The following is a 24,863-nucleotide window of genomic DNA, read 5'->3' as shown; positions in this document are numbered from 1 at the left end:
CACCCAGTCCCAGGTTCTTGTAGTCAGAGGTTTAGGGATACCTAGAGCATGGGGTTGCATCCCTGACCACCCTACCTATTTATGGACCTATCCTACATGTTTGGGCCCCTTTTTTTATGGAAGTATAATAGCTCCATAGAAAAATCTTCCCCTCAGAATTTTTGTTATGTGGCCAACTGTCTATTGTTTTTTCCACACACTAATTTTTTAAATGGTAATTCAGGCCCTTTGACATCTAAATTCAATAACAAATGTGTTCGCAGGACCGATAGATAACACATTGCACAGGACCTTGCAGGCAATCCAAGCAAATATCCCCTTACATTAGAAATTGCTAGTAGTAAAGTTTATAATGCTTACTAGATCACATTTCTTATATATTGTACAAAAATGTGTGTAGTATTGGCCCTTGCTATGTAAATAAGCACCATTAGCAATTTCCTAAGTACCTTCTAAGGTAATTTCAAAATATACCGTGGTGCTGATCTTTTAGTGATTTCAGCATACTATGTTGTGTGTATTCCCAGAAAACAACGGGAATTTCCCCCAAAACAAGTGTTATAAATCTATGTAGAGTTAAAGTTAAAAAAGTAGTATTATTAAAGTATAAACATGCATAGTTAAGGACTCAAATAACTTTAACTCTTCTTTGTAGTAATGCCATCATATGATTGAAGTGTACATAGTCCCAGATTGGATTTAGCTGATTTTTGAAGACACTTTAGATGTTTTTTTTTCCTTTTTCCTCCTTCCTTTCTGTTCTCCTCATGCCCCTGCTCACATACTCCACATTCCTCATACCTACACTCCTAATTTCCCTTTCCATTTGCACTGTCTATATTCACTTGTGCCTCACCCAAACTTTTTCCCCTTTCCTGTCCTCCACATTCCCCTCCCCAAGATTTCCTCTTCTTCCTGAACCTTCTAACATTCCCCTGCAAATACAGACACATACCACACCATAGTTTCCCCATCCCTCCCACCTAGCTTCTTGAATAAATCTGGTGCAAGCAGGAGTTTTTGAAAATAAATGGTTATTTTTCCTTTATTTTTTAAAATGGAACCTTCTTCTGTCAGCACAGATGGCACATGCAATCTTCCCCTTCATAGAAAGTCATGAAGAATTGCTCTTTTTCAAAATGGCCACCCTCTCCCATTGCTCCCAATGCCAGTGGAGAGAACAGTTACTCCTGTGCCAACAGGCTGGGAGGAGTAGATGACTGAGACAAAAGCCATCTTTGCTAAGAATACCCTGTGGCCTCAGTTATACTGAGATCATTATCTGCAGAAGAACATAACTCTCCAGCTTCTGCTGATGAAGAATCTGTCAGTTCTGAAGAATGACATCAAAATTTCAGGGAGTTTTAATTATATGGGAATTTCTGTGAGAAAAATTTGATTTTGCCTTTTTTCCCCCCAATATTATATTAGGAAAATCAAAAGTAAATATTTTATTTTGGGTCAGTCTGACATAAAACTGTCTCCCTAAGGTACCACAGTGCCACAGGGTAGTTGTACTTCATGAGCTTCATGCACCCCCATTCTCTTCTATGGCTCCTAAGCCAGACCTCACCTTCCATCTTTCCTCTAAAGATGGTCCATTATGGGTGTCGCCTCACTGGAGTGCATCATAGGAGACCTAATCCAGCTACAGACCCCAGCCCATAGGAAGTACTGAGGTCATGCGGAACTCAGTTTACAACTCCCATGAGGCAACAATGCATTTTAGGCAGATGCAGTTTAATGATGAACTGACTCAAAACAAACATTTTAAAATTTCTAAATTGTTTTTTAAACTTTTCATTCAGTGAGACATTTTGATATTTCATTCAGATTTACGATGAAAACAAATGTGGAAAAGAATCAGAATTTTCCATAGGACGGAAATTACAGTTTTCACTCAGCTCTATTACGAACATATTTTTTTAAAAATCACCCAACCATCTTGACACTGCACATGTGCCATATAAATATATGTAATAAGTCATTACACATCTTTTCCTTATTCTCTGCCTATCTTGAGAAAAGAGAAGCGAAGGTTGGACACTGGTTTCCCAGGTCTCCATGCAGAGTACATGGTGTCCATCGTGAGTGGCCACCATAGAATAAGGCAGGCAGGTATTGTATACTGGGGAATGATAAAGAGAAGGGCTGCCTCTGATAGCTAGCATTACATTTTGTTTATATAAATTAAACAAATAAAATAACAATGATTACATTTTTCAATCCAGTCATCAATGGAACTATACAGCCATTTGGTAATTTTATTTGGAGAACAAGAACAAATGAATGTGCACCATAACTCAGTAATCTGATTGGCTGAATGCATCTGTGTTTTATAAAGCAGCCAAACGCACAAAACATGCTATATGACATGGAATTCTGTTCAGCGCAAGATTAACATATGTGGCTTGTCTGTGTCCCAATCGAAAAAGGGAATATAGTTTAGTTAAATTTCATTATTTATTAAAAAGATGACTGATAGAGTAAAATATAAATTTTCCTAGTGACATTGTGATATCAAGGTGAAGACTGACAGGCGTGACTGACAGGGAGTGCCCTGAAACTGAAATTTGACCCTTGGCTTAAAGTTAATGGGTATCATTGCATTGGTATTCAGGGTACTATATAGTATGTTTACTACATACTGTACAGCACCCCTGGTGACTTAATCTTAGAATAAACAAACCAATTTCATTGGCATAATGGGGAAAAACATGACTCAGGTGAATAAATGAAGTCCAGAATGATCTTTGGCTTTTGGATGAGATGTGTTTAGCCAGAATATAAACTGCTATAATTATTTATTTATGTTGGAAATTGAGAAACTTAAAGTAGTGTTGTTTAAGATAATCTTTAGTTGCTAAATTCAGTCTCATCATAGGCAATTGAGTTGTCTTCATTTGAATGCCGCAGCAAACCACAAAAGTATATCTGCAACTCAACTATAGATGACTCTTGTAGAAAAATCACATTTTTTCTGAATTTACAAAAGAAAAAAAATACATTTGTTTGGACCCCATAAGCATGGCAAAGCAATACTACGATTTTTTCGCAAAATGTACTAGATGCCCACTAGGTTACAGATAATTGGTATTATAGTATTAAACCAATGCTGGAAATGCACTAAAATGAACGGCACGTATGGTTCGAATATAGCTTTAAGCCATAGCCCACAGAAAGAGCAGGTTCCACAGTGGAAGCTCCTCTAGGACCCCATTGAAGTGCAACCTTTGCAATACTCATGGGGAGAGAAAGAAAGCAGTATACGTTCTTCAGACATAGAATGAGTTTACTAAGTGGTGCAGATGGGATGGGATCATGGTATAAGATCATGTTCTTTATGGGCAGAATCAATTTAAAAAAAGCAGAACTTTATCCACAGTTCAATCTGATGAAGGGGGAAGTGTGTTGTGGTGGGGGAGATAGATGATTATCTACCAGTTTTACTACAGATTGGGTAGTATGCAGCTGTTGCCACTCTTCCATTGGCAGCAATTTCAGAATATGATGGTCAGGCACTGCCAACTATATGCAGAATGCACCTTTCCTGGGAGCTTTAGAAACGTATATTCTCAGTATCCTCCAAAACAAAGTGGAAGATCTTTAGCAACCTTTTGAATAAACCACAAACATGCAAGGTCTTCCTGAAGAATTTGTCACCTTTCTAGTCCCATAAAAATACTTGGTCTTATAAGAGTCCTCATTATCTCAGAAATAGTCCCGGTTATATTCATCTAGTTCATTCCATTCCTTCAAAATAGATGTCATTAGGTCCTGTGTAGATTCTGAATAGCTGCAGTGTCAAGTATGTTACAGCAAGTATACAGCATCAAAGTCACCGGTGTAGTCTCTGCCAATGAAGACTGTCTACTGCTACATCAGGAAAGCTGACTCATGGGACACAAACCTCAATTTCTGAGCTGACTCATTTGGTTGAAGAAAGATACCAGGCTTACCAATACTATCTCCTGTCTGAAACTGGTTCATCATTGCTGGCTTTGGATAACTTGATTGGTTGTTGTCAGAAGCTGAAGGAAGTGATAATATTCCGTATAGAGTAAAGTGAGCCCTTTTAGGAAGAAATCAGCTTCGTGCTTTGGCACAGAGGAGACACCTCCTTTGAGGAATCTGTTAAACAACTCTGGAGTGGTGCATCAAGAAACTGAAGGTGAAGCCTCTACACAGTTTGGTGGCCCTGAATCAGGTCTAGATTGGCTCCCCAAAGATTTTTAGGGTCTGTCCCAGCAAGCCCATTTCATCGTGGTCAGCACCAATTCAAAGCTGCAGTGCCCATTTTGGATGCCCAGCTTGACTCTCGAGACTGAAACTTTCAAGCATTCTGGACCAGCTTCCTGGATGTGTTGGAGGCCAAGAGACATTTAATATACTGCATCCAGAATCTGGCTGCTTGTGGCAATATCTGTGAGCAGCTGTCACCCCTCAGGCAGTCAAACTGCTCAAAGGTGCTGCAAGAATGAGTCATCCTTTTATATCAAAGACATGGTTTTACCTCATCTGGAGTTTCATAGAATCATAAACTCCAAGGCCAGAAGGGACTGTTGTGATCATCTAATCTCACCTCCTGTATAACACAGGCTATAGAACGTCCCCCAAATAATTCTGACTTATAGAAAACACACACAGAAAAATATCCAATCTCAATTTAAATATTGCCAGTGATAGACAATCCACCATGATTCTTGGTAAATTGTTTCAGTGGTTAATTACTCTCACCATCAATGTATGCCTTATTTCCAGTCTGAATTTATCTAGCTTCAGCTTCCAGCTATTGGATATGTTACACAAGGGATTGGCTACCTTTGGCATGCACCTTGTCAGGGAAATCTGCTGGCAGGCCAGGACAGTTTGTTTACCTGCAGCGTCCACAGGTTTGACCAATCGCAGCTCCCACTGGTTGCTGCTCCAGGCCTATGAAGGCTGCGGAAGTGGTTTGGGCCAAGGGATGTGCTGGCCACTGCTTCCTGCAGCCCCCTTTGGCTGGAATGGTGAACCGTGGCCAGTGGGAGCTGCAATCAGCCAAACCTGCCGATGCTGCAGCTAAACAAACCATCCCGGCCCGCCAGTGGATTTCCCTGACGGGCCGCGTGTCAAAGGTTGCCAATCCCTGTGTTACACCTTTCTCTGTTAGACTGAAGAGCCCCGTTCTTAATTTTTTTCCCTTATGCAGGTACTTACAGACTGTAATCAAGTCACCCCTTTATCGTCTCTTTGTTAAGATGAATAGATTGAGCCTTGAGTCTTTCACAATAAAGCATGTTTTCTAATCCTTGAATAATTCTTGTGGTTCTTTTCTGAACCCTCTCCAATTTATCAACATCCTTTTGAATTGTGGACACCAGAACTGAACATGATATTCTAGCAGCATACTTATACTTGAGATTCCCGTTTATGCATCCAAGGATCACATTAGCTCTTTTGGCCAGAGTGTCACACATAGAGCTCAAATTCAGCTAATTATCCACCACAATCCCCAAATATTTTTGAGAGTCATTGCTTCCCAGGATAGAATCCCTGAGCCTGTAAGCATGGCCAACATTCTTTCTTCTTAGATGTATGACTTTACCTTTGAAGATATTAAAACTCATATTGTTTTCTTGCACCCAGCTTACCAAGAGATCCAAATTGCTCTGTATCAGTGACTTTCACTATTTATCACTCTACCAATGTTATCTGTGATGATTTTATGTTTTCTTCCAAGCCATTGATAAAATGTTAAATAGCTCAGGGTCAAGAACAGGCAGTTTCTTCTAGATACTAGAAAATACCAGGAAAAGTACGAGATAAAACTATGAAATTCTCTATGAGCAAACAAGGAGAGAACCAAGACTCACTAAAGCAGGGAGAGCTGCAGGCGTCAACAATCCCAGTACATCAGCTAACACACATGGTGCTGACCAAAGTCTGAGAGAACACTTCAAGTGTAAGAGGACTTGAAATCTGGGGATGTAGCCACGGCCAAAGGAACCAACAGTCTGCTTGGAGACAGTCATATAACTGTGGGTTCCTCCTTTCTTTGGGTGGCAAAAATTGCTGTAGACTGACAGCATAGCAAGCCAAAAAAGTGGCAAGGAGTTCCAGGACATAGTCTCTCTGAAGATGCTAGAGAGTGGTTCCATAAGAACTCATTCCTCAAACATTCTCAGGTAAAAGCTCACTACACCAGCACTGTGGGGTTCCTACAGTTCAGAGGGGGACAAGAGTGAGATGCCCTGCGCTGGAACTGAAAGCACAGAACTTTGAGAATTGCCACTGTGCCCACAAATAGGGGAACAGACACCAAAAATGGGCATCAGTTGAGATTAGTGGGGATCTGCTGAGATTCATATCAGCAGAGAAAATCCTCCTGGAGTGAAGTGGCTAGTGAGTTACAATTTCAAATGTAGTATTAGACAACTATTTGACAACTGAGTGTTGCATTTCAAGAGGATTAGAAATTCAACCTTCTTCACTACTCAGATACAGCAATAAGAAGAAGCAGTGCTTCACTCCTGGCATCACAGAAGGTTCTTTCTTTCTACAGCCATAGTGAATAAAGATTGGGGCCATAGGACCAGTGTAGTGCTCAATTTCCTGAAGCTATTTGGTGCCTCTGCTTCAACGTTATTGGCAGTGAAGAAAAGAAAAAACAGTCACTTCCCTGCAGCCACTGAGGAAGTGAGCAAGAGGAGATTGAGGAGAATGAACAGCCAAACTTTATGAAAGATTTGCGCTTGTTACAATATTAAAGTCACTTTACTATAAGATGGTTGCAGTGTATCTATTTAGTGTGTGTGTATTTGTGTGGGTGAAAAATGTGTGTCAGTGTTCCTAGACAAATAGAGCCTGTTTATACATTTGATTCTCTTTACGTGTCCATGCATGAAAGTCCATCTCTTATTTGATTGGCAGTGCATACATATGTGGGGCAAATGTTGGGTGTTGGAGTATTTCTTATGGATACCAGTTGTTTGTGTCTATGTGTGTGTTCTTGTTTGCTTGCTTATTCATTATGAAGTTGTGCAATAGTTTAACATTACTCCATAGTGTCACTGCTGACACTAGGACATTTCATATTATGCACACACAAAAGCACATTTTCAGTCAGATATTATGTACCGTGATTCCCACAAGTTTACGAATGCATGCAAAGTTTCAGCCAAAAAGGAGATTTTTTTTAAAGTCATGCATGAATGGAAAGAAGTTGATCTGCAGCTTTACTAATGGTTTCACTATTGTAATTCTACAGCAAAGTGCCATCAGCCTACTAAGTCAGATTCTACTTGAATTAGCTTTATTTATTTATTTTTGTATTTACATCTAAAAGCATTCACTTAATAATATTTACGTAATACTTGGATTTGTCAAATATGGAATATATTGGAGTTCTTAATTCTCTTTTAAATCTGGCCTATCTCAACATAAATCTCTGAGTCCTATGCTTTAGCTTTTAATTCCTAAGTAAAGCCTAAATACCTATGCTAAGTTTTCATATTTGAGTGGCATAGACTGATAAGATAAGCAAGCTTAAACTGTTTAATTTATAAGAACATAAGAACAGTCATATTCGGTCAGACCAAAGGTCCATCTAGTCCACTATCCAGTCAGCTCGGCACAATCAGGACTCAGCAACTCCGGTCATGCCCTGAGCTGCTTCCTACCTTTCGTGCTTTCTGTAGGTTTTCCAGCCTGTTGGTCTGGTCCGCCATTCTCAGGGTGCTGTCTTGGAGCCCAGAGGGAATAAACAGCTAATCATCAAGTGACCAATTCCTTGTTGCCCATTCCCAGCTTCTGGCAAACAGAGATTAGAAACACCGTCCTGCCTAATAGCCATTGATGGATTTATCCTAGTTCATTTTTTAACCCTGTTATAGTCTTGGCCTTCACAACATTCTCTGGCAAAGAGTTCCAAAGGTTGACTGGGCATTGTGTGAAAAAATACTTCCTTATGTTTGTTTTAAACTTGCTGCCTATTAATTTCATTTGGTGACCCCTAGTTCTTGTGTTATGAGAAGCAGTAAACAATACTTCCTTATTTACCTTTCTCCACACCAGTCATGATTTTATAGACCTCTATCATATCCCCCATTAGTTGTCTCTTTTCCAAGCTGAAAAGTCCCAGTCTTATTATTCTTTCCTCATATGGCAGCCGTTCTATCCCCCTAATCATTTTTGTTGCCCTTTTCTGAACCTTTTCCAAGTCCAATGTATCTTTTTTGAGATGGATCAACCACATCTGCACACAGTATTCAAGATGTGGGCATACCATGGATTTATATAGAGGCAATATGATATTTTCTGTCTTATTATCTATCCCTTTCTTAATGATTCACAACATTCTGTTTGCTTTTTTGACTGCTGCTGCACTTTGAGTGAATGTTTTTAGAGAACTATCCACAATGACTCCAAGATCTCTTTCTTGAGTGGTAACAGCTAATTTAGACCCCATCATTTTATATTTATAGTTTGGATTATGTTGTCCAATGTGCATTACTTTACATTTACCAACATTGAATTTCATCTTCCATTTTATTGCCCAGTCACCCAGTTTTGAGAGATCGTTTTGCAGCTCTTTGCAGTCTGCCTGGGACTTAACTATCTTGAGTAGTTTTGTATCATCTACAAATTTTGCCACCTCACCGTTTACTCCTTTTTCCAGATCATTTATGAATATGTTGAACAGGACTGGGCCTAGTACAGACCCCTGGGGGACACCACTATTTACCTCTCTCCATTCTGAAAACTGAATTTGAATAAAATAGCTAAGCAATACTTGATCTAGAACAGGTATACATTGCAGTCAAAAGTGACATTTTACTCAACAATGTTCCTTCAGAGTTAAAAAAAAATACATAAGGAACTATTCATTAAGGATAAAACTTTAAAATCATCACTCTGTTAAAAAAATAGGGAAAAAACAGATATTTAGGAATCTTCAGAGTGAAAAACACATTAAAAAATCTTAATTACATTTGGAAATGCATAATCAGAAAAAAATCTCTGTGTATAACACAGATAAAACAGGGACTTTTAGGTCTTGACTCTGTAATTGGGCCCACACTGTCAGATCTGCTACAAAGCAGCCTAACATATATTATATCTCTTTTTAAATTATTAAAAATAATGGAGGAGAGAACAATGGGAGAAGAAGAAATGGTAGGGGCAACTTGAAAAGTAAATATATTAGTAATTCTAAAATATGTAATGGTATTAAGGAATCTTGTATTATTTATAGATTAATTGGTGCCCAGATACAACTCCATCATAGGTCCTAAATACATATTCAATCCACCGCAGCCACACACCTATTTTTAATGCACTAGCTTTGAGCTAGTGTGTGTATATTTACCTGAGTTGGGCATTACAACTCCCAGCTGTAGTGCAGATGTTCCCTGTGGCTTGCACAAGTCCAGGCAGGGTGGAAGGATTTGTTTTAGTATACTACATAGCCCAGAAGGGGTGAAGAGTCTGCAAAGAACCCACCCATAGGGGTGGAATATTTTACATTTATTTGGGTTCACTTTGGATTTTGGGCACCCCACAAGGTGACCTCATTGGAGGCAAAGTCACTTAAAACCAGAAGGTGTTAGAGGCTATGTAGATCGGAAGAACACCAGGAGGGAAACAGAGGCAAAGCCACTGTTGTACTGCACACACCCTAAAGGGTTATGAGAGAGATTCCTTTATGTCTAAGAGTAAAGTACTCAGTACTGCAGATAAATAAAAGTGAGTGAACAATTTATGATCTTCTTTTCATGGCTAATTTTTGAAAATAAAATGTTCATAATTAAGTTTTATTTCTTTGTAGATTGACTCCTTTTCTTCACGTTCCTCCTGATTCTATGATGAAGTTATAATTCTCTATCTATAAGATTATAGTATGTTTCCGGGGCTTGGGTATGCTGTCATAAATAAAGAATTATGATCTTTTTATACTAGTGTAGAAAGAAGAGGGGAATGCTTTGGAGGCATTAATGTTCTCTACTCACAAATATTTAAGACATTTTATGACAAGGTCTAGAGATAAAAAAATATAGAGAATAGTTAAACATTACTTATTGGCATAGGAGCTGGGATTAAGAGTGCTGGGGGTGCAGCAGCACTCCCTGGCTTGAAGTCGTTTCCATTATAAACAGGGTTTACAGTTTGGTTCATTGGCTCTGAGCATCCCTGCTTACTAGGCATTTTTGAATATATAAGAAGTTTTAGCTTTTATATATATCTTGATTAGAAAAAAATAAAATAGCTTTATCTTACTATGAAACTTATGAAAGAGAGCAAACTACATGGTATATGGTTTATTTATCCATTTTTTAAAAATGTTTCCTGTCATACTGTAGCAACTCTAGCAACCCACAGTATAAAAAGAGAGTGATGGCTGATAACCAGTAGTAAACACTTTGCAATTATAGGCAATTATAGAAGCCCAAACAGGTAATCTATCAGAGCATAACTCTGATAGATGCCTTTGCTAGATTTGTAATTAAGAAAAAAAAAGATAAGTCGAGGGAGATAATGTGTGCTGCAGAACCATGCAATGAAAATCAAAGAGTAGAAGTGGAAACTCACCTTTAACTTTGTTCTTGGTAGCAGCCGCTGGAACCAAGGAAAAGATTGCACAAGGAGAAGAGAACAAAGATAGATTAGACAGAGGGTCTACTGACTAAGAATACAGAGAAACATTATCAATATTGATTCAGAGCTAACAAAAACTATTTCTAACATTATTTGACCAATTTATCTGAGGTATGTATAGTTTCTTCTGACCGATGATTCTGTCAAGAGAGATGACCTGTGTTTTGAATTTAGTTAGTATATGACCAAAAAAAACAAAAAGAACAAAAAAAAAACCCCAAAGACTTTGAAAAGACAAGAAGTACAGTAAAATCATTTACCATTAATCATAAATAGCAGTTTCAACATTATACATATTTCCAAAGTCTAAAAATGTATTAGCCTTACAGAACAGTTTTCCCTGTAAGTGCTCCATGCTGGATTGCATAAATGGCATGGCAGGCATTAGTTCCCCTTTGATTCTATTTCTCAGAGTTTTATTTTCCAGTATAATTGGATTTTTTTAAATGATGATTTTGATGAAAAGAAAATAAGCTAAATCTTACATTTGTGCAAGGATATGTTGACTGAAGTTTGTCTAAAGGTTTTACAGGCCTATTTCCAAATAATCTGACAGCTCTGAAAATCTATATCCAATTGTTGCTAACCTATGATATATAACACTTTGTACCTAAACATATAGGATTTAACTGTGCTGTCATCTTGCCTAATCCTGCATTCACAGAAGTGGACCAGTGCAGAATCAAAGCCTATTGCGCACAGTCGTGAAAGAGAGTAAAGGGTTCCCACTCCCTTAGATGGCTGCATATACTATGCATGGATTGTGGCTCTTGCCACAATGGGAAAGATAAGGCTGACAGCCAATACTCCCTTGCATTAGAAAATGGGAGTGAGGAGGAAAAGAGAGGAGGGACAGGAGTAGGTGCAGCCATGGCTCATTTCCTTCCCATGCACCAGCCATCCAAGCTGGTTGGATGTGCAAGGGAGCAGGAGCATGCTGTGTCTTGTCAAGGACTAACACTGAGTGAACAAGAGAAGCTCTAGAGAAATTGTGCCTAGGTGGGAGTCTCTAAGGCACAATGACAGCAGTGCTCCCCTGGAGTGGGACAGCTACACACACTCCATACTCAGGATGATGTGTAAGTGTACAAACTAGCCATAAAGATGAAGAAATACATGAAGTGTATTTCCACATTTGCCTTCCCTCCTGAAAATTTTCTAAAGATCATCATGAGAACTATCTTCCATTACCCAGGCTATATGCCTACTAGTGCAATTCATAATATAGAAGTATTAATAACCAGAGACTGAAATTTAACCTGAGTCACTCTTGTCAAATGTAGATTGCACTAAGATACTATGGGCAAGATTGTGCCTTTAGGTTCAGCCCAAGGCATAGGGCGCACTGTGACACTGTACTGCCCCATGAAGAACTTTGTGTAGGAATTGTGTCTCAGAAACTCACAATTCCTCCTCTGATACCCTCTGGTTGGGGGAGGGAAAGAGTTACTTTACCCCTTTTGGGGGTGCATCTTACTCCCACCATGCACCTAGCCACCTGCTCTTCTCAGCAGGTATGGGGAAGGAAGAAGCAAGATAGAAGATCCAAGGATCATCAACCCTTGCACACACATTCTGCATCTTCCATTTTCACTTGTTCACAAGTGGGAGTTTCAAGCAGCCCTTCCTTTCTTCCCACATCCAGAGCCATTTCAGCAGCCCTCCTTTGGTCAGTCATGTAAGTGGTAGGGATGGGGAGTAAAGAACAATCTAACAGTGAGCCAGACCCATCCTAATTCAAGACTGTAACTCTACTAACTCAGTCACAAAGCGTTTGTTGTTCCCTATCTTTTAATGATCCAAAATAATTAATAGTTTTGAAAATCCTGAGTGGGACATGAGACCTGAAGAATTAGTATCTATGGTACACTAGTAAATAAAGGACATACATGAGTGAGGCTGTACAGTATAATTGGAAGTAGGCCAAACTACCAGGCTTGTTAGCCCAATTATAATTTTCTGTATATTCAATACAAGTGGGCTAGATGACAGTAATGTTCTTACAAATGTCATGTTCAATACTTGTAAGGTCTTTTTCCCCATTGACAGGATGGTCCAGTTACAAGTCAATTGGTAAAGTTCAAACCACACAACAGCCAAATTAGCTGAAAGTTGTCTTTACAAATATATTTCTGTCCACTGCACGGAACCAGCTGGGGTTCTTTTCATCAATGTTTCACCCACCACCTGATGCCTGGCAGGGACAGAATTATTTTTCCTCTGTTGTCACTTACATGGATATTTTCTTTTGTTTAGGTGGGAAAATATTTTCCTTTTTAATATCTATTTTTCCCTTATTCTCTCTGAACTTCCTGGAGTGAGGCGTATTACAGAGAAGAACTTTTGTTTCAAAGGAGCTATTTTTCCCCCTCATCTCCTAAAATGTTTTGATATTTTTATTCTCCTCTTTTCAGTATCATTTCACCAAACAGGAGGAAGGAAAGCAAAGAGAAATTTGCCAACACTGATATTATCAAAATTGCAAACTGAAAAAGGAGGGATGGTCTTGTGATTAAAGCACAAGATGGGAGCTCAGAGACTGAAATTCTGACCCCACTGAAATTAATGGTAAAACTCCTATTTACTTCACTAGTAATAGGATTTCACCCAAAATATCTGCATTCAGCTTCTGGCTGCATCACAAGATGCCCCATGTAATCTTTGGTAGGCCACTTAATCTTTCTCTGTGCCTCAGCTGTCATCTAGCATAACAACACTCCCTTTCTTGCACCTTTCCTCCTTTTGCCTGTTTGATTTATTTAGTTTGTAAGCTCTTTGAGGAAAGGATGGTCTCTTAGTTTGAATGTACACAGGGGAGAAAGTAAGCCAGTATGGGCCGGTATGGTATACCGGTAAAAAGTGTCCACCATTACCAGCCAGTACCCAGCTGACTTTAAAGCACTGCCGTGGCAGTGCTTTAATGTCACTGCCCCTTTTGTGCCCCAGTCGATGGCTCTGCCGGGTCCCTACCGGGAGGGCCGACAACAGGGGGGAAGGGGTGTTAAAGAGCAACTGCCTCAGGACCAGCAATTTAAAAGGGGCCAGAGCTCCGGCCACCAGAACCCCGGGCCCTTTAAATTGTTGCTGGAGCCCTGGGTGGCACGGGCCAGGCAACGTGGAAGGGGTGTCTGGGGGATGCTGACCCCTCCAGCCCTGCCCCTTCTACCCAAGGCCCCGCCCCTTCCAAGGGTCGGAGCTGGCCCCCATACTGGTAAGTCTTCGGCTTTACTTTCACCCCTGAATGTACATCACCTAGCGCAACAGGTTCCTGATGTCTGTGGGCACCCCTGTAATAGACATACAATATAAATAATAAGTGGATATAATATTTTGGGGATTAGACATTTTCTCCCTCAGTCACCTCCATGATCTCCTTTAGTTGTCTCTCTGTTAGAAGCAGTTAAATTAGCAGAACAGAAATCCAGTTCCAGTTATTCAACTCATTCCTGCCCTCGCATCTATCTGGAGACCATTTCCTCTGCAATGGAAACACTTTAAACTACATTTGACAGTTGGTTCAAAATTAAACTATTTTCAATAGGATTGTAAATTTAGAATAGCGTTATTAGCCAGGTAGGAAAAAGCGATGAGATGGATGATAAGATTAAGGATTTATCTATAGAGAAGGATAGCACTAACAGGAGTATTTATGAAAGTGAACATCTTATTCATCATAAAATAGAATTTATGGGAAAAATTATTATATGTACAAATATTTGAATATTCTTGAATCTATTGATGTCTTGCCAATTTTTTTATTTTACCTTCATTAGTTTCAGTGCAGCTTCCTTTAAACATACTGAGAGTGAACCTTTTTAAACTTTTTAACAATGTCTTTCTTTTGCCATATACTTCTAATGTAACTAGAACTATTATATGCTTCAATCCAGCAAACACTGCTGTATGTCAAGTTGCTCATTTCTGTATGTGAATGTAGGATGGGGGCCATTGTCATTTTCACCACAAAGACTGGCTCAGTGCGTAAGTCTGAAAATGCGAAGACAGTTTAAGAAAATTAAATTTCAGTGTTTCCTGATTATTTAAAATAAATAATTGACAATAAAACTTATTAGCTGTAGCGTAGGTACTCTCTCCTCTGTGATAGATTTGGTGCCTGCAATAATTTATAAATACTATATCTTGACCTGGTTATTGGGATATTTACTGTATGACTATCTTGGACTAAATCAACAGAGCTGCTGGGAAACAAACATGAAAGCAAGACTATGACTTGAGGTAACATATCCCTCAACAAACACTTTGGGGGAACGTTGTTACAAAACACTGAAGAGATACAAGGGCCTTTGGCATTGATGCTCTGGCTTGGGGAACGCATGAAACTGGTTTTGGACAGCAGGTCCAGGCCCTTGGAAGTGAGAACAAAGACCCTTGGCTGGTTTTAAAGAGGCTCTCAAGGTCAGGGGAAGAGAAAGTTAAGACGAAGAAGCAGAGACAGATCTACAAGAAGTTTGGGTCTGGGGTAAAATAGGCCTGCCGAGGAAAGAGTGGGTATGACAGACATGCATATAGAACTTTTGTTGTCTTCTCTTATGTTTTGATCCCACCATTAACATTAAACAATACTTTATTTTAACAACGCTATTCTGGGTCACTGTAACAAACTGGACACAAGCTCCTAAAGGGAAGAAAAGCAGCCCAAACCTAGCTGAACCTGTGGTTCAAGAATGATCGAATATACACTATGTTATAGAGTATGGCCCAATTCAGGAGTGGGAGAATCACCAGATTATAAATTTCACAATTTATAAATGCTAATTTAAAAATGTCTTTTTTGCTATGATCATGGCAATATATTTCTCCCCTTATCTCAGCTTAAATAAATTAATAACAACTTGTTAAAAAAATACACAGAATTCATTTCCTGTAGGTGAAAACTGGATTCGATAATACATTTTGTGTTTTATTTTTTTATGATATATCTTTCTGAGTTTTTGCTTTTGTATGCCAATATTTCTAAATTACATTATTTGAAAAAAAAGATAGCTACAAGATACTCAATATTTTCCCCAAAGTCAGCTGTCTCTATAGTGTTCATTTTTATGGACATTTTTAGAAGGATTTTATATAGATTCTGTTTTTTTCTTCTCTTTTATTCAGTTTTAGATTTTGTCTTTTGAAAGCTTGTGTCCTTGTAATTATTTCAATAGCTCAATAAAAAATAAATGGGGAGAAGATACATTTCCACCTATTGTCCAGCTTACCTAACATTTTTTTCTGATGAAAGTGAAGAGACAGCAAAGCCATGTATGTTCAGGTCCTTGAGAAAGACCTTCGGGTCAAGAAAGTGTCTTTCACCTCTTCTCACCTTTATATCATACATGTTATTTATGCAGCTAATTAAGTTCCTCAGTACACTACTACTACAACATGACAGCTCCATATTTTCAAAAACAGAAGGAACATGAAAGCCATTCACATAATCAATAGACACGATATGTTTGCCCTTTCCAGGAATTTCCTCACATTCATAGCCCATCAAAAAGACCCTTGTGCCTAAAACTCCAAATGTGGAATTACTATTAACTTCAATGGAAACAGCAAACATGAAAGATCTGCACATTTGAGCCCTTTACCGGTTTATAAAAACATTGCTTCCACTTGATTTTCATGTTTACACCAACTCATATAAACTGACTTAACTACAGCTAGATGAATTATTGATAAGAAAAATATTTAGACATAAATGGCCAGTTTTCATGTTCACAAAATATATATAAAGTGGAGACAATTTTTCTACAAATTTGATTTTATTTTCCAGTGAAATTTCCTGTGACTGCTCTCTTGCCTATTAGGTTGACTGAAAAATAAATGTCTTAAGTACTGGTCTTAACCGTTTTTGTTTGTTTGTTTTTTTAATTGCAGTGGATTGATTGGTTGTGACTAGTCACATAGATAATATGGTATAAATTCTGATTCTCTAATTGGGTGAGCTTAGCCTGTGAGACCAGGAGGGCTAGCACAAACCGTTCTGCCTCATTTTCTCAGAGGGATTTTTGTGTATTCTATTTAAGCCAATCTGGAAAAAAAATGCTAGTGGCAGTTGCAAACAGTGGCTGTGCATCAGTCTGTGTGTGTGCTAGGAACATATTTTATTGCCTACTCATTGCATAAATTATTATAGATGGAAAATAATATGATTCTTGCTAATAGGTGCTATTGAATATATACAGTCTGATCCAAAGCCCACTGAAATAACTAGACTGATGCCAATTAGGTTCAATAAGCACAGGATCTGGGCCATAATTAGCAATGGCAGTTGGGCTACCAATTTATGATGAATTGTGTAAAAAAACTTATGGAACTGGAGAGGATTCAGAAAACAGACAAGAGAATGATTAAAGGATTAGAAAATATGCCATATAATGATATAATCAGCTAGTTCAATCTATTTTGCTTAACAAACAAAAGGTTAAGGGGTGACTTGATTACAGTCTATAAGTAATACTGAATAATGGGCTCTTCAGTCTAGCAGAGAAAGGTATGACACAATGACTGGAAGTTGAAGCTAGACAAATTCAGACTGGAAATATGGCATAACTTTTTAATGGTGAAAGTAATTAACCATTGAAACATTTACCAAGTGTTGTGGTGGATTCTCCATTACTGATAATTTTTAAGTCAAAACTAGATTTTTTTCCTCTAAAATAGATGCTCCAGGAATTATTTTGGGGAAGTTCTATGGCCTGTGTTACACAAGAGTTCAAGACTAGATTATCACAAATGGGCCCTTCAGTCCTTAGACTCTATTAAAGCCTCCAGGCAATCCAGAAATAAAAGCTTCACACCTTATACTGTATGTGGATACCATTAATGACCAAATACTTTATTACATACAAGTGACTACATATTGGAACTGTTTTAGAAGAATCTGTAAGATCTATTAGCAGAATGCAGTAACACAGAAATTGCCAAACCTGAACAAACTGTTAGCTCATCTATTCTATTATACTATGCCTGGCAGTAACTTTAATTTGATTTTCAGTTTGTTCAGTGGAAGACACAAACACAAACAAACATCCCCAACAACAGCACCCCCATTCTAATGTGCTACGCTATGAGGTAATAATGTTTAACAAAGTAACGTTTAAAAGGTATTTTACTGCTTAGATTTTACTTACGCTAGAGGCTTTTTGAGGGTATATTTTATTAGGTAAAGCTTTGAAAAAAATATGCAGAAAGGGCAGCATTTCCACCATTACTTCTCAATGCTGCAACTTCACGTAATGAGACTCAGTTTAGTGGATTTAAAGCATCTCTTTTTCAATCAATGTCATGTAAAATATGTTTTTAAAGTATCAATTAACGATCTACTACAATGCCAGGGACAAGAAAGTTATAATAATTATAAACATCTTTCACACGTCATGCTGAATAACATCTTTCTTTTTTTTTTAATATGTCACTAGTTTATTATATGCATTGACTCTTCTGGTTACATGGTAAATTAGTAACTGTAGGATACTGAAGAATATTCAGCTCCATAGACAGTTTGAGAAGCATGCTATAAATATAGTAACTTTGTCCTGAATATTCATCATAACTAGCATGGGGGAGATCAGCAGTATCATCTTGGAGCGTAAACCTTGCTAGAGTGCAGGATTCCAGCTGGAGATGATACCAAATTAGTTGAGGAGATTTTGAAGTCTGAAATATATTACACAGTATTTTACTGTGTGGTGAGACTTGAAGATGAATATAATCATACCCTAAAGGCTCCTGTAAAAGGAATCTAGATAATGTGATTTGCCTGTCTTACAATACTACTTTTATGTGTGTTATAATGCAACTAGACACACAACTTCTACAGGCAATACAAATTGCAAGCAAGCAATTTATTACTATGTAACAGCTGGGTTTCTATAAAATATTGAGCAAGTATTACTTGCACATATGTAATACACAATATAAACAAAAATAAATGCCTCTGGCCTTCAATTTTATATTTAGCCAAGGTATCAAAACAATTCTGGAAATACTCATTAAAGAAATACTGTCAGGTACTAATTTAAAACACTCCACCATATTACGTTAGGTTATGTCCTGCAGGTTCTAAGGACTTATTTCTGCCTTTTAAGCATCTGAAGATCTTTAATATCTTTTCAGCACATCTTGTGACCTATAAATATTTTCCTTCATGCAAAAAATGTGTATACACAGTCCAACACAGAGCATCTGTATTGATATTAGCTCACCAACAATTGGAAAAGGGACGGGGATGGGTACATTTAGATTAATTTAGCAAAAAGACAAAAACAAATTGGAGCCAAAGTTAAGGTTGATAATTAATAGTGAGTAATGCAGGAGGATAGTGATGGGGAACTGGATGGATATCTTAAATGTTCATTTTATTTATTTAAACAAAAGGTTTAGAATTATTAGTATTTTAATAAGTGTAATTATGGGCTTTTAGCAGAGCTCCACTGAGACATACTTTCAGATTTATCTCTTTTTCAATTAAGTTTATGTTTGTGAATTGTAAATTTCCTTTACATTTCAATAGTCATTTAAAATTATCTTTAAAAATTCTCCCAACAAATTACTGCATTTCAGTCTATTTTGTCAAGAAATAGATGGAAAGCTTTTATCCCAGTCTTGACCTGATACATTATAATTGCTCCTTTAGGACCTTTTAAAGCGTGGATTTCAAATCTGATGGAACATAATGGTCTCTTTGGAGCCATTGAGGCCTGTTGCATAATTTACAGATGTTATAATAGTCTAATAATTGAAGGTGTGTGTATATATATAGATATAGAGATGGTATAGATATAGATATATAAAACTGTATTTATGTAATGATATATTATTCAACTAAGTATATTTTCAAGGCCTGTTTGGGCCTCTTTATAGAGACACTTAAAACAATATGAAATAGTTGATCATGTTCAAAAATACTTTTTGAACAATTACTGCAGATTCTATATGAAATCTAATTTAACCAAGTGTCCCTCAAATATCTAAAGATATTGATCTACTTTTAACCATAATAAAAAAAGTTACTTTATATTTATTATACATGGTGTCATCCATGACACAGTTGCCAACTTTCACATGGTAAATACGCACCCTGCCTTTCACTTTAAGCCAAAAATCAAGCTAATCCCATTTCAAAACAAGGTCAAAACAAGCCAGTCACTAAGAACCCCAACACTTGATGTGACTAGTTCCCCCCATCATGCACTCAGGGACTGTGGTGGGCCCGCTGTGCATCCCTGACTCTCTCCCCATCTTTCCCCTGCTTGCCCCTTGCCCCTGCTACTCCCCGCCCCCCTTTGCCCCTGCTTGCCAGAAACCGAATAAAAAAGGAAGCAACAAGCTACAACTGCTACAAGCGAAACAAGCTACAACCAAAAACTTGCCAACAAGCGACTCACAAGCCAATTAAGCCAAAAAGAAGCCCAATTTCTGCATGTTTTTCACGGGTTTGGCATATCTGATCCATGCCTTCCATTCATCTTTCCTGTAAGACAATACTTCTGGCCAGTGTATTATATACCAAGTTCCACTCACCCGTTCTCTCTCTCTTTCATACACACAGAACTATTTGCTAATAATTAAAACATGGTGATTTGCTATTAGCAGTTTAACATGCTAACAAGTTATCTTTGTATGTGCTTTACACAAGAGGACCCCGTTTCAAAAGAGTAAGCGTGGATTTTGTATTGCCATATTGCATTGCAGGTTCATATTCAATTTGTCGTCTACTAATGTCCTGAGGATGAAAATCACCCTTTGTGCAGAGAGCTTCCACAATACAAATGCCACTAAAGCCTTAAAAATATGTCTTAAATTGGATTTAAGTGGTGCATACACTTTGTAGTGACTCAGTGATCAGGGGAGAATTTTACCCTTATGCTAGACCATTTTTGACATCTGCCTCCATTGAATGATTGAGATTTTTAAATCAATCATGTGTATTAAATTTGTATGTTTCCATGTTAATCCTATTATATCTCCTGTTTGTACTTCCAGCCTTACTAGTTCACTCTATAGATTTCTATCCACAGTGGGAATGCTTAATGGCATATGAGAAATTATGAAACTATAACATTATAAGAAGCAGAGCTAGAGCTTGTATAAAAGATCCACCAATTCAAGATTGAAGAGTAGTATCCAAATTCAAGATTGAAGAGTAGTATCCAAACGCATTTTGAGTGGTACAGGCAGTAATTTCTTTACTGGGAACAGAATGAGGGAAGGCAGAATCTCAAGAGTATAAATTACAGCATGAATTCTTCAAACTCTAAAATATCCATTAATGGAGTTTGGTTTTGTTTAGAGAGAAGAGGAAGAGACACTTAAATCATAAATGTGTGCATGTAGCACTGTTAAATAGGTATTTGAAAGTGAACAGTTTTAAAGAGGCTACAATTTCCTGAATGTTGTTGTATTAATATTTAGCATAGCTACAATTTCCTTTGTTCTGAACATTAAAATCATTGCTCACTTATTTACATTTTCGCAGTACTGCAGCTCTTTGTGGAAGACACCTAAACCAGATTATAAAGTGCCATTTGAAATTAGGCACCTAAATGCCTTTAAAATTATGGTCCTTAATACTTAAGGAAAAACCTAATGAGTTAATGTAGGTTTTACTACATCTGTCATTACCGCTATCTGTCTGTGTCACTATTGTGGCTTGCTCTACATTTAACAGTTCTGTTGGCAAAGCTAACTCAGTTGTGGGCATGGAAATAAACCACACTCCTGACCAACATAGCTATGTCATCAAAATCCCCAGGAAGATGCAGCTATGCAGACCGAAGAGGATATCTGTCATTGTAGCTAAGGTTGTTCAGGGAGGTGATGTTCCTATACCAACAGGAAAAACTCCTTCTTTCGGTATACACTGTGTGTACACTAGGAGGCTATGGTGATATAGTTATGCCAACAAAGGCTTCCTTGTGTAGACATAGCTTGGCTCAGTACAGATAATTTATGACTACATCATAGAAGTTGTCGACTGGTTTTGGCAACTGGATAGAGAATATTGGGATTTTTTGCTATCTGGTGAAGTATGGAAACCATTTTAGGATTGTGGAATGAACATATTTGGCTGGATGTTTCTGTTAAAATGATCAACAGTTAAACAGTTAACAATATTGATTTTCAAACTGTCCTCTTTAGCTTACTTGAAAGCTAAAGCTAAAGAAAGCTCAAGTACTAATACCCAATTGAAATGAACAGGGTAAGTCACAACACTCAATGCTATTGTTTCAAGCCATTTGCCAATTCAGGAAGACAACACTGCTTCAATTTAACTGAGTTCATTATATATAATTCTTTTTATATTAAAGTTTTAAATTCTGCAATAAATAATGGATTCTAAGGCCGATTCTCCAACTGCAGAATAAACAGACACCCTGATCATATCTCACTTCTGGATTCAGCAGCATATTTAAAATATCTGAAGAGCATAGAATTTGTGTCAGATAAAAAATGGTTAGTTAACTGGTGAGATGCAAAGTGGTGTATCCCAAGAAAGTCCCAGCCTGGGTTTGAAAGAGTCCAGCTCACAGGAGAGCTTAGAGACTGCTGTGCTTGAAGACAAGAAGAATATGACTCCTTTCCACAGACCCAGACTCACATGGTACCTGGGTTCAATTGTAACTAGAGCTTCAGAACTGCCATTGAGAAGAACCAGTGACAAAGAAGGTAATATTCTCAGTGGTCACTTTGGTGTAGAAATTCTCAATGGCGAGGCAAGCTCTTTAAGGTGGCCCTGCATCTCTCAAAATGTAGAAAGAAAGAAATCTAAATAAAAGAAATAAAACCAAAGAGGGGGAAAAGGAAAATGGCAAATTCATGTCAATGAGAATAATAATAATAAAAAGTCTCAAGTCAAAGAGAAGCAAAATGCTAGTTTAAATGAAAAAAGAAAAAAAAAAGTGAAGTCTAGAGTGAAGAAGGAAAAAAAAAAGCCAACCTTCAGTGAGAAAAAGGAGATGGAAGAGGTAGACGGAAAGGGAAAGAATGATGCAAAATAAAAGAAAAAAATGAAGATCCAGAGAAGAATGAAGCAGACTTTATTACTAGAGAACAAGCTGAATAAGAGGCAAAATAACTGTTACAGAAAACTGGGAGGGTCACATTCCTGTCATCCCCTAAAATGTACAGGTAGTCCTTGTTAAGCTTTTCAAAATTAAAAAGTGCTTCTAACACTAAGAGAAGATATGGTATTTAAAGCAATAGACAATTTAAGACTATACAATAGTCTTAATTGTCTTTCTATTATTTAAGACAATAGACAATATTTAAGAGCACCTAAAACAATAGCAGAATGCTGACAATTGTCATTTACAGTTTACTACTATTAAATGACTTACTTTTATTAAGACCAGACATGACTCTGTTGACTCCCTGCACCTATCTATACTATATCAATACTATACTGTTCAGGTTCATTTATGGATTTTTTTTTCTGGAAAATTCAGTCTTTAAAATAAAGCACGAAGGTGTGTGCACTCATGAACTCTCTCTCTTTCTGCCCCCACTCCCTCCACCGTGTCTCTTCTCCCTCCTCACAATCCATGCCTCTGACTCTCACTGTCTGATTGTTGTTTTTTATATTCCTTTCACTTTCCCTTCTCACTGGTGGAAGCATTCACATAAGTAAAATTAGTATGCATTGTTGCCTGAAAAGTAGCATGTACATTGCTATGTTTGAGCCAGTAGAGCATGGAATTAGGCAAGAGCCTAATAGTTATTGTCAGATGCAACTTGTTTTAAAAAACAAAACAAAATGGAAGTTCACTTTGAGATAAAGTTGCCAACCCTCCAGGATTGTCCTGGAATCTCCAGGAATTAAAGATTAATCTTTAATTAAAGATTATATCATCTGATGAAACCTCCAGGAATACATCCAACTATAATTGGCAACTGTACTTTGAGAAGTTGGAGTAGAATTTCTCATATATGTAATATCCTAGGCAAGTATAAAAATAGTGATCTTTTAAAGAAAAAAACATTACACTTGATATAGAAAATTTACACTAACTGCTTAATCCCTTTAATTTTTAATCTTAAGGGTAATATTTTGCCTCTCTTCTGAAGATAAAAGCCTGTTACTATGTATACTCTACTAACACCACAAAATAAAGCACAACAATGGTTGTGACTCTAGAGATGTTGCATCTGTAGCCTTTGCAGTATTCCAAAATGAGTTATTACTCCAAATTGTGTATATAGTATAAATAACAGTGCAAACTGAAATTATTCATTCACTAAAAAAAATAAATCCAAAAGAATTGTTTAAAAAGCTCAGATGAGCAAATTGCTATTGACGGGTCTAACTTGTTTCTTGGCAACTATAACAAGATGCGGCACTGCCCCATTCTTCTAAATGTGAAAATTATTACAAGTAAACTAAGGTAAATGGATATACTAAATGGAACACACAATTGCCATATTACTAGAGAATATTTAACTTCACTCAGTGTTTTAGATACAGGAATCATTTTGAGATGTCATTTCTTTGTTTGTAAGGATGTGTGATGAAAGGTTATAAAAGAATGCAAGGAGATGCTGGAGCAACTCTTTTGGTTTTGCTGTGGGATTGCAGCCAAAAGACATTTGTAGTTCAGTGAATGAAGAGCAGAATAAATTCCAGCTGAGAACATGTGCTCTGTGGTATTTAACCAGGCCCATATTTGCTATCTGTATAGTAGACCAAATTATACTGACATACTCTTGTCATGTCAATCTTTTTGTGTGTGAGTATGTAGAGTGCATAAATATGCAGTCCCATTCCTTTCATAGGAAACAAAACAAAACAAAAGACTTTACAAGGATAAGTCAATTTTGGGGAAGTACATATGTGTAACTTATTTTATATTCAACACAGCCTTTCCATCTTAGAAGAAGATTTCATATGCAGTCAGTCACTTACAGCATAAATAGAAACTGGCCACACAACTATGACTACTCCTCTTAAAACCTCCTAAACCTCCTCTTCAAAGCAATGTATGAATAATGTGAACTAAATAATTCATGGGATTGCAGATGCCAGTCCAAACAGCCTCTTCCTTTTTAAAGTTTCAGTTTGTAGAGCTGTGATCAAAAGCTGTCATCAGTCATGATAGTGGCATTTGTACTCAATCCAAACAAACCGTATTTGCATGTGAATGTTTCTCATTGAAATGAGATCTATAATATGCCAGCCAAGACCCAACTAAAAGGCATTTTATGCCATTTAAATTCAGTCAAAT

General features: G+C 37.5%; 1 protein-coding gene across 3 annotated transcripts in view; it reads right to left on the bottom strand.

Annotated features, from left to right (window-relative positions):
- Positions 1 to 24,863, bottom strand: part of CADM2 (cell adhesion molecule 2) — a 1,079,986-nt gene that overhangs the window by 335,441 nt on the left and 719,682 nt on the right. For 2 of the 3 annotated variants that reach the window (XM_030580438.1, XM_030580418.1), the window contains exon 2: positions 10,570 to 10,596. The exons of the other annotated variant lie outside the window; for it this stretch is intronic. In XM_030580438.1, the coding sequence (XP_030436298.1) occupies positions 10,570 to 10,596 (27 nt within the window). The remainder of the gene's footprint in view (positions 1 to 10,569; positions 10,597 to 24,863) is intronic. 3 annotated transcript variants of the gene reach the window in all.

Source organism: Gopherus evgoodei, chromosome 1 (assembly GCF_007399415.2).
Source record: "Gopherus evgoodei ecotype Sinaloan lineage chromosome 1, rGopEvg1_v1.p, whole genome shotgun sequence".
Taxonomy (NCBI): Eukaryota; Metazoa; Chordata; order Testudines; family Testudinidae; genus Gopherus; species Gopherus evgoodei.
Note: the sequence above shows the minus strand (reverse complement) of the source record. Positions and strands in the feature narration are given on the sequence as shown.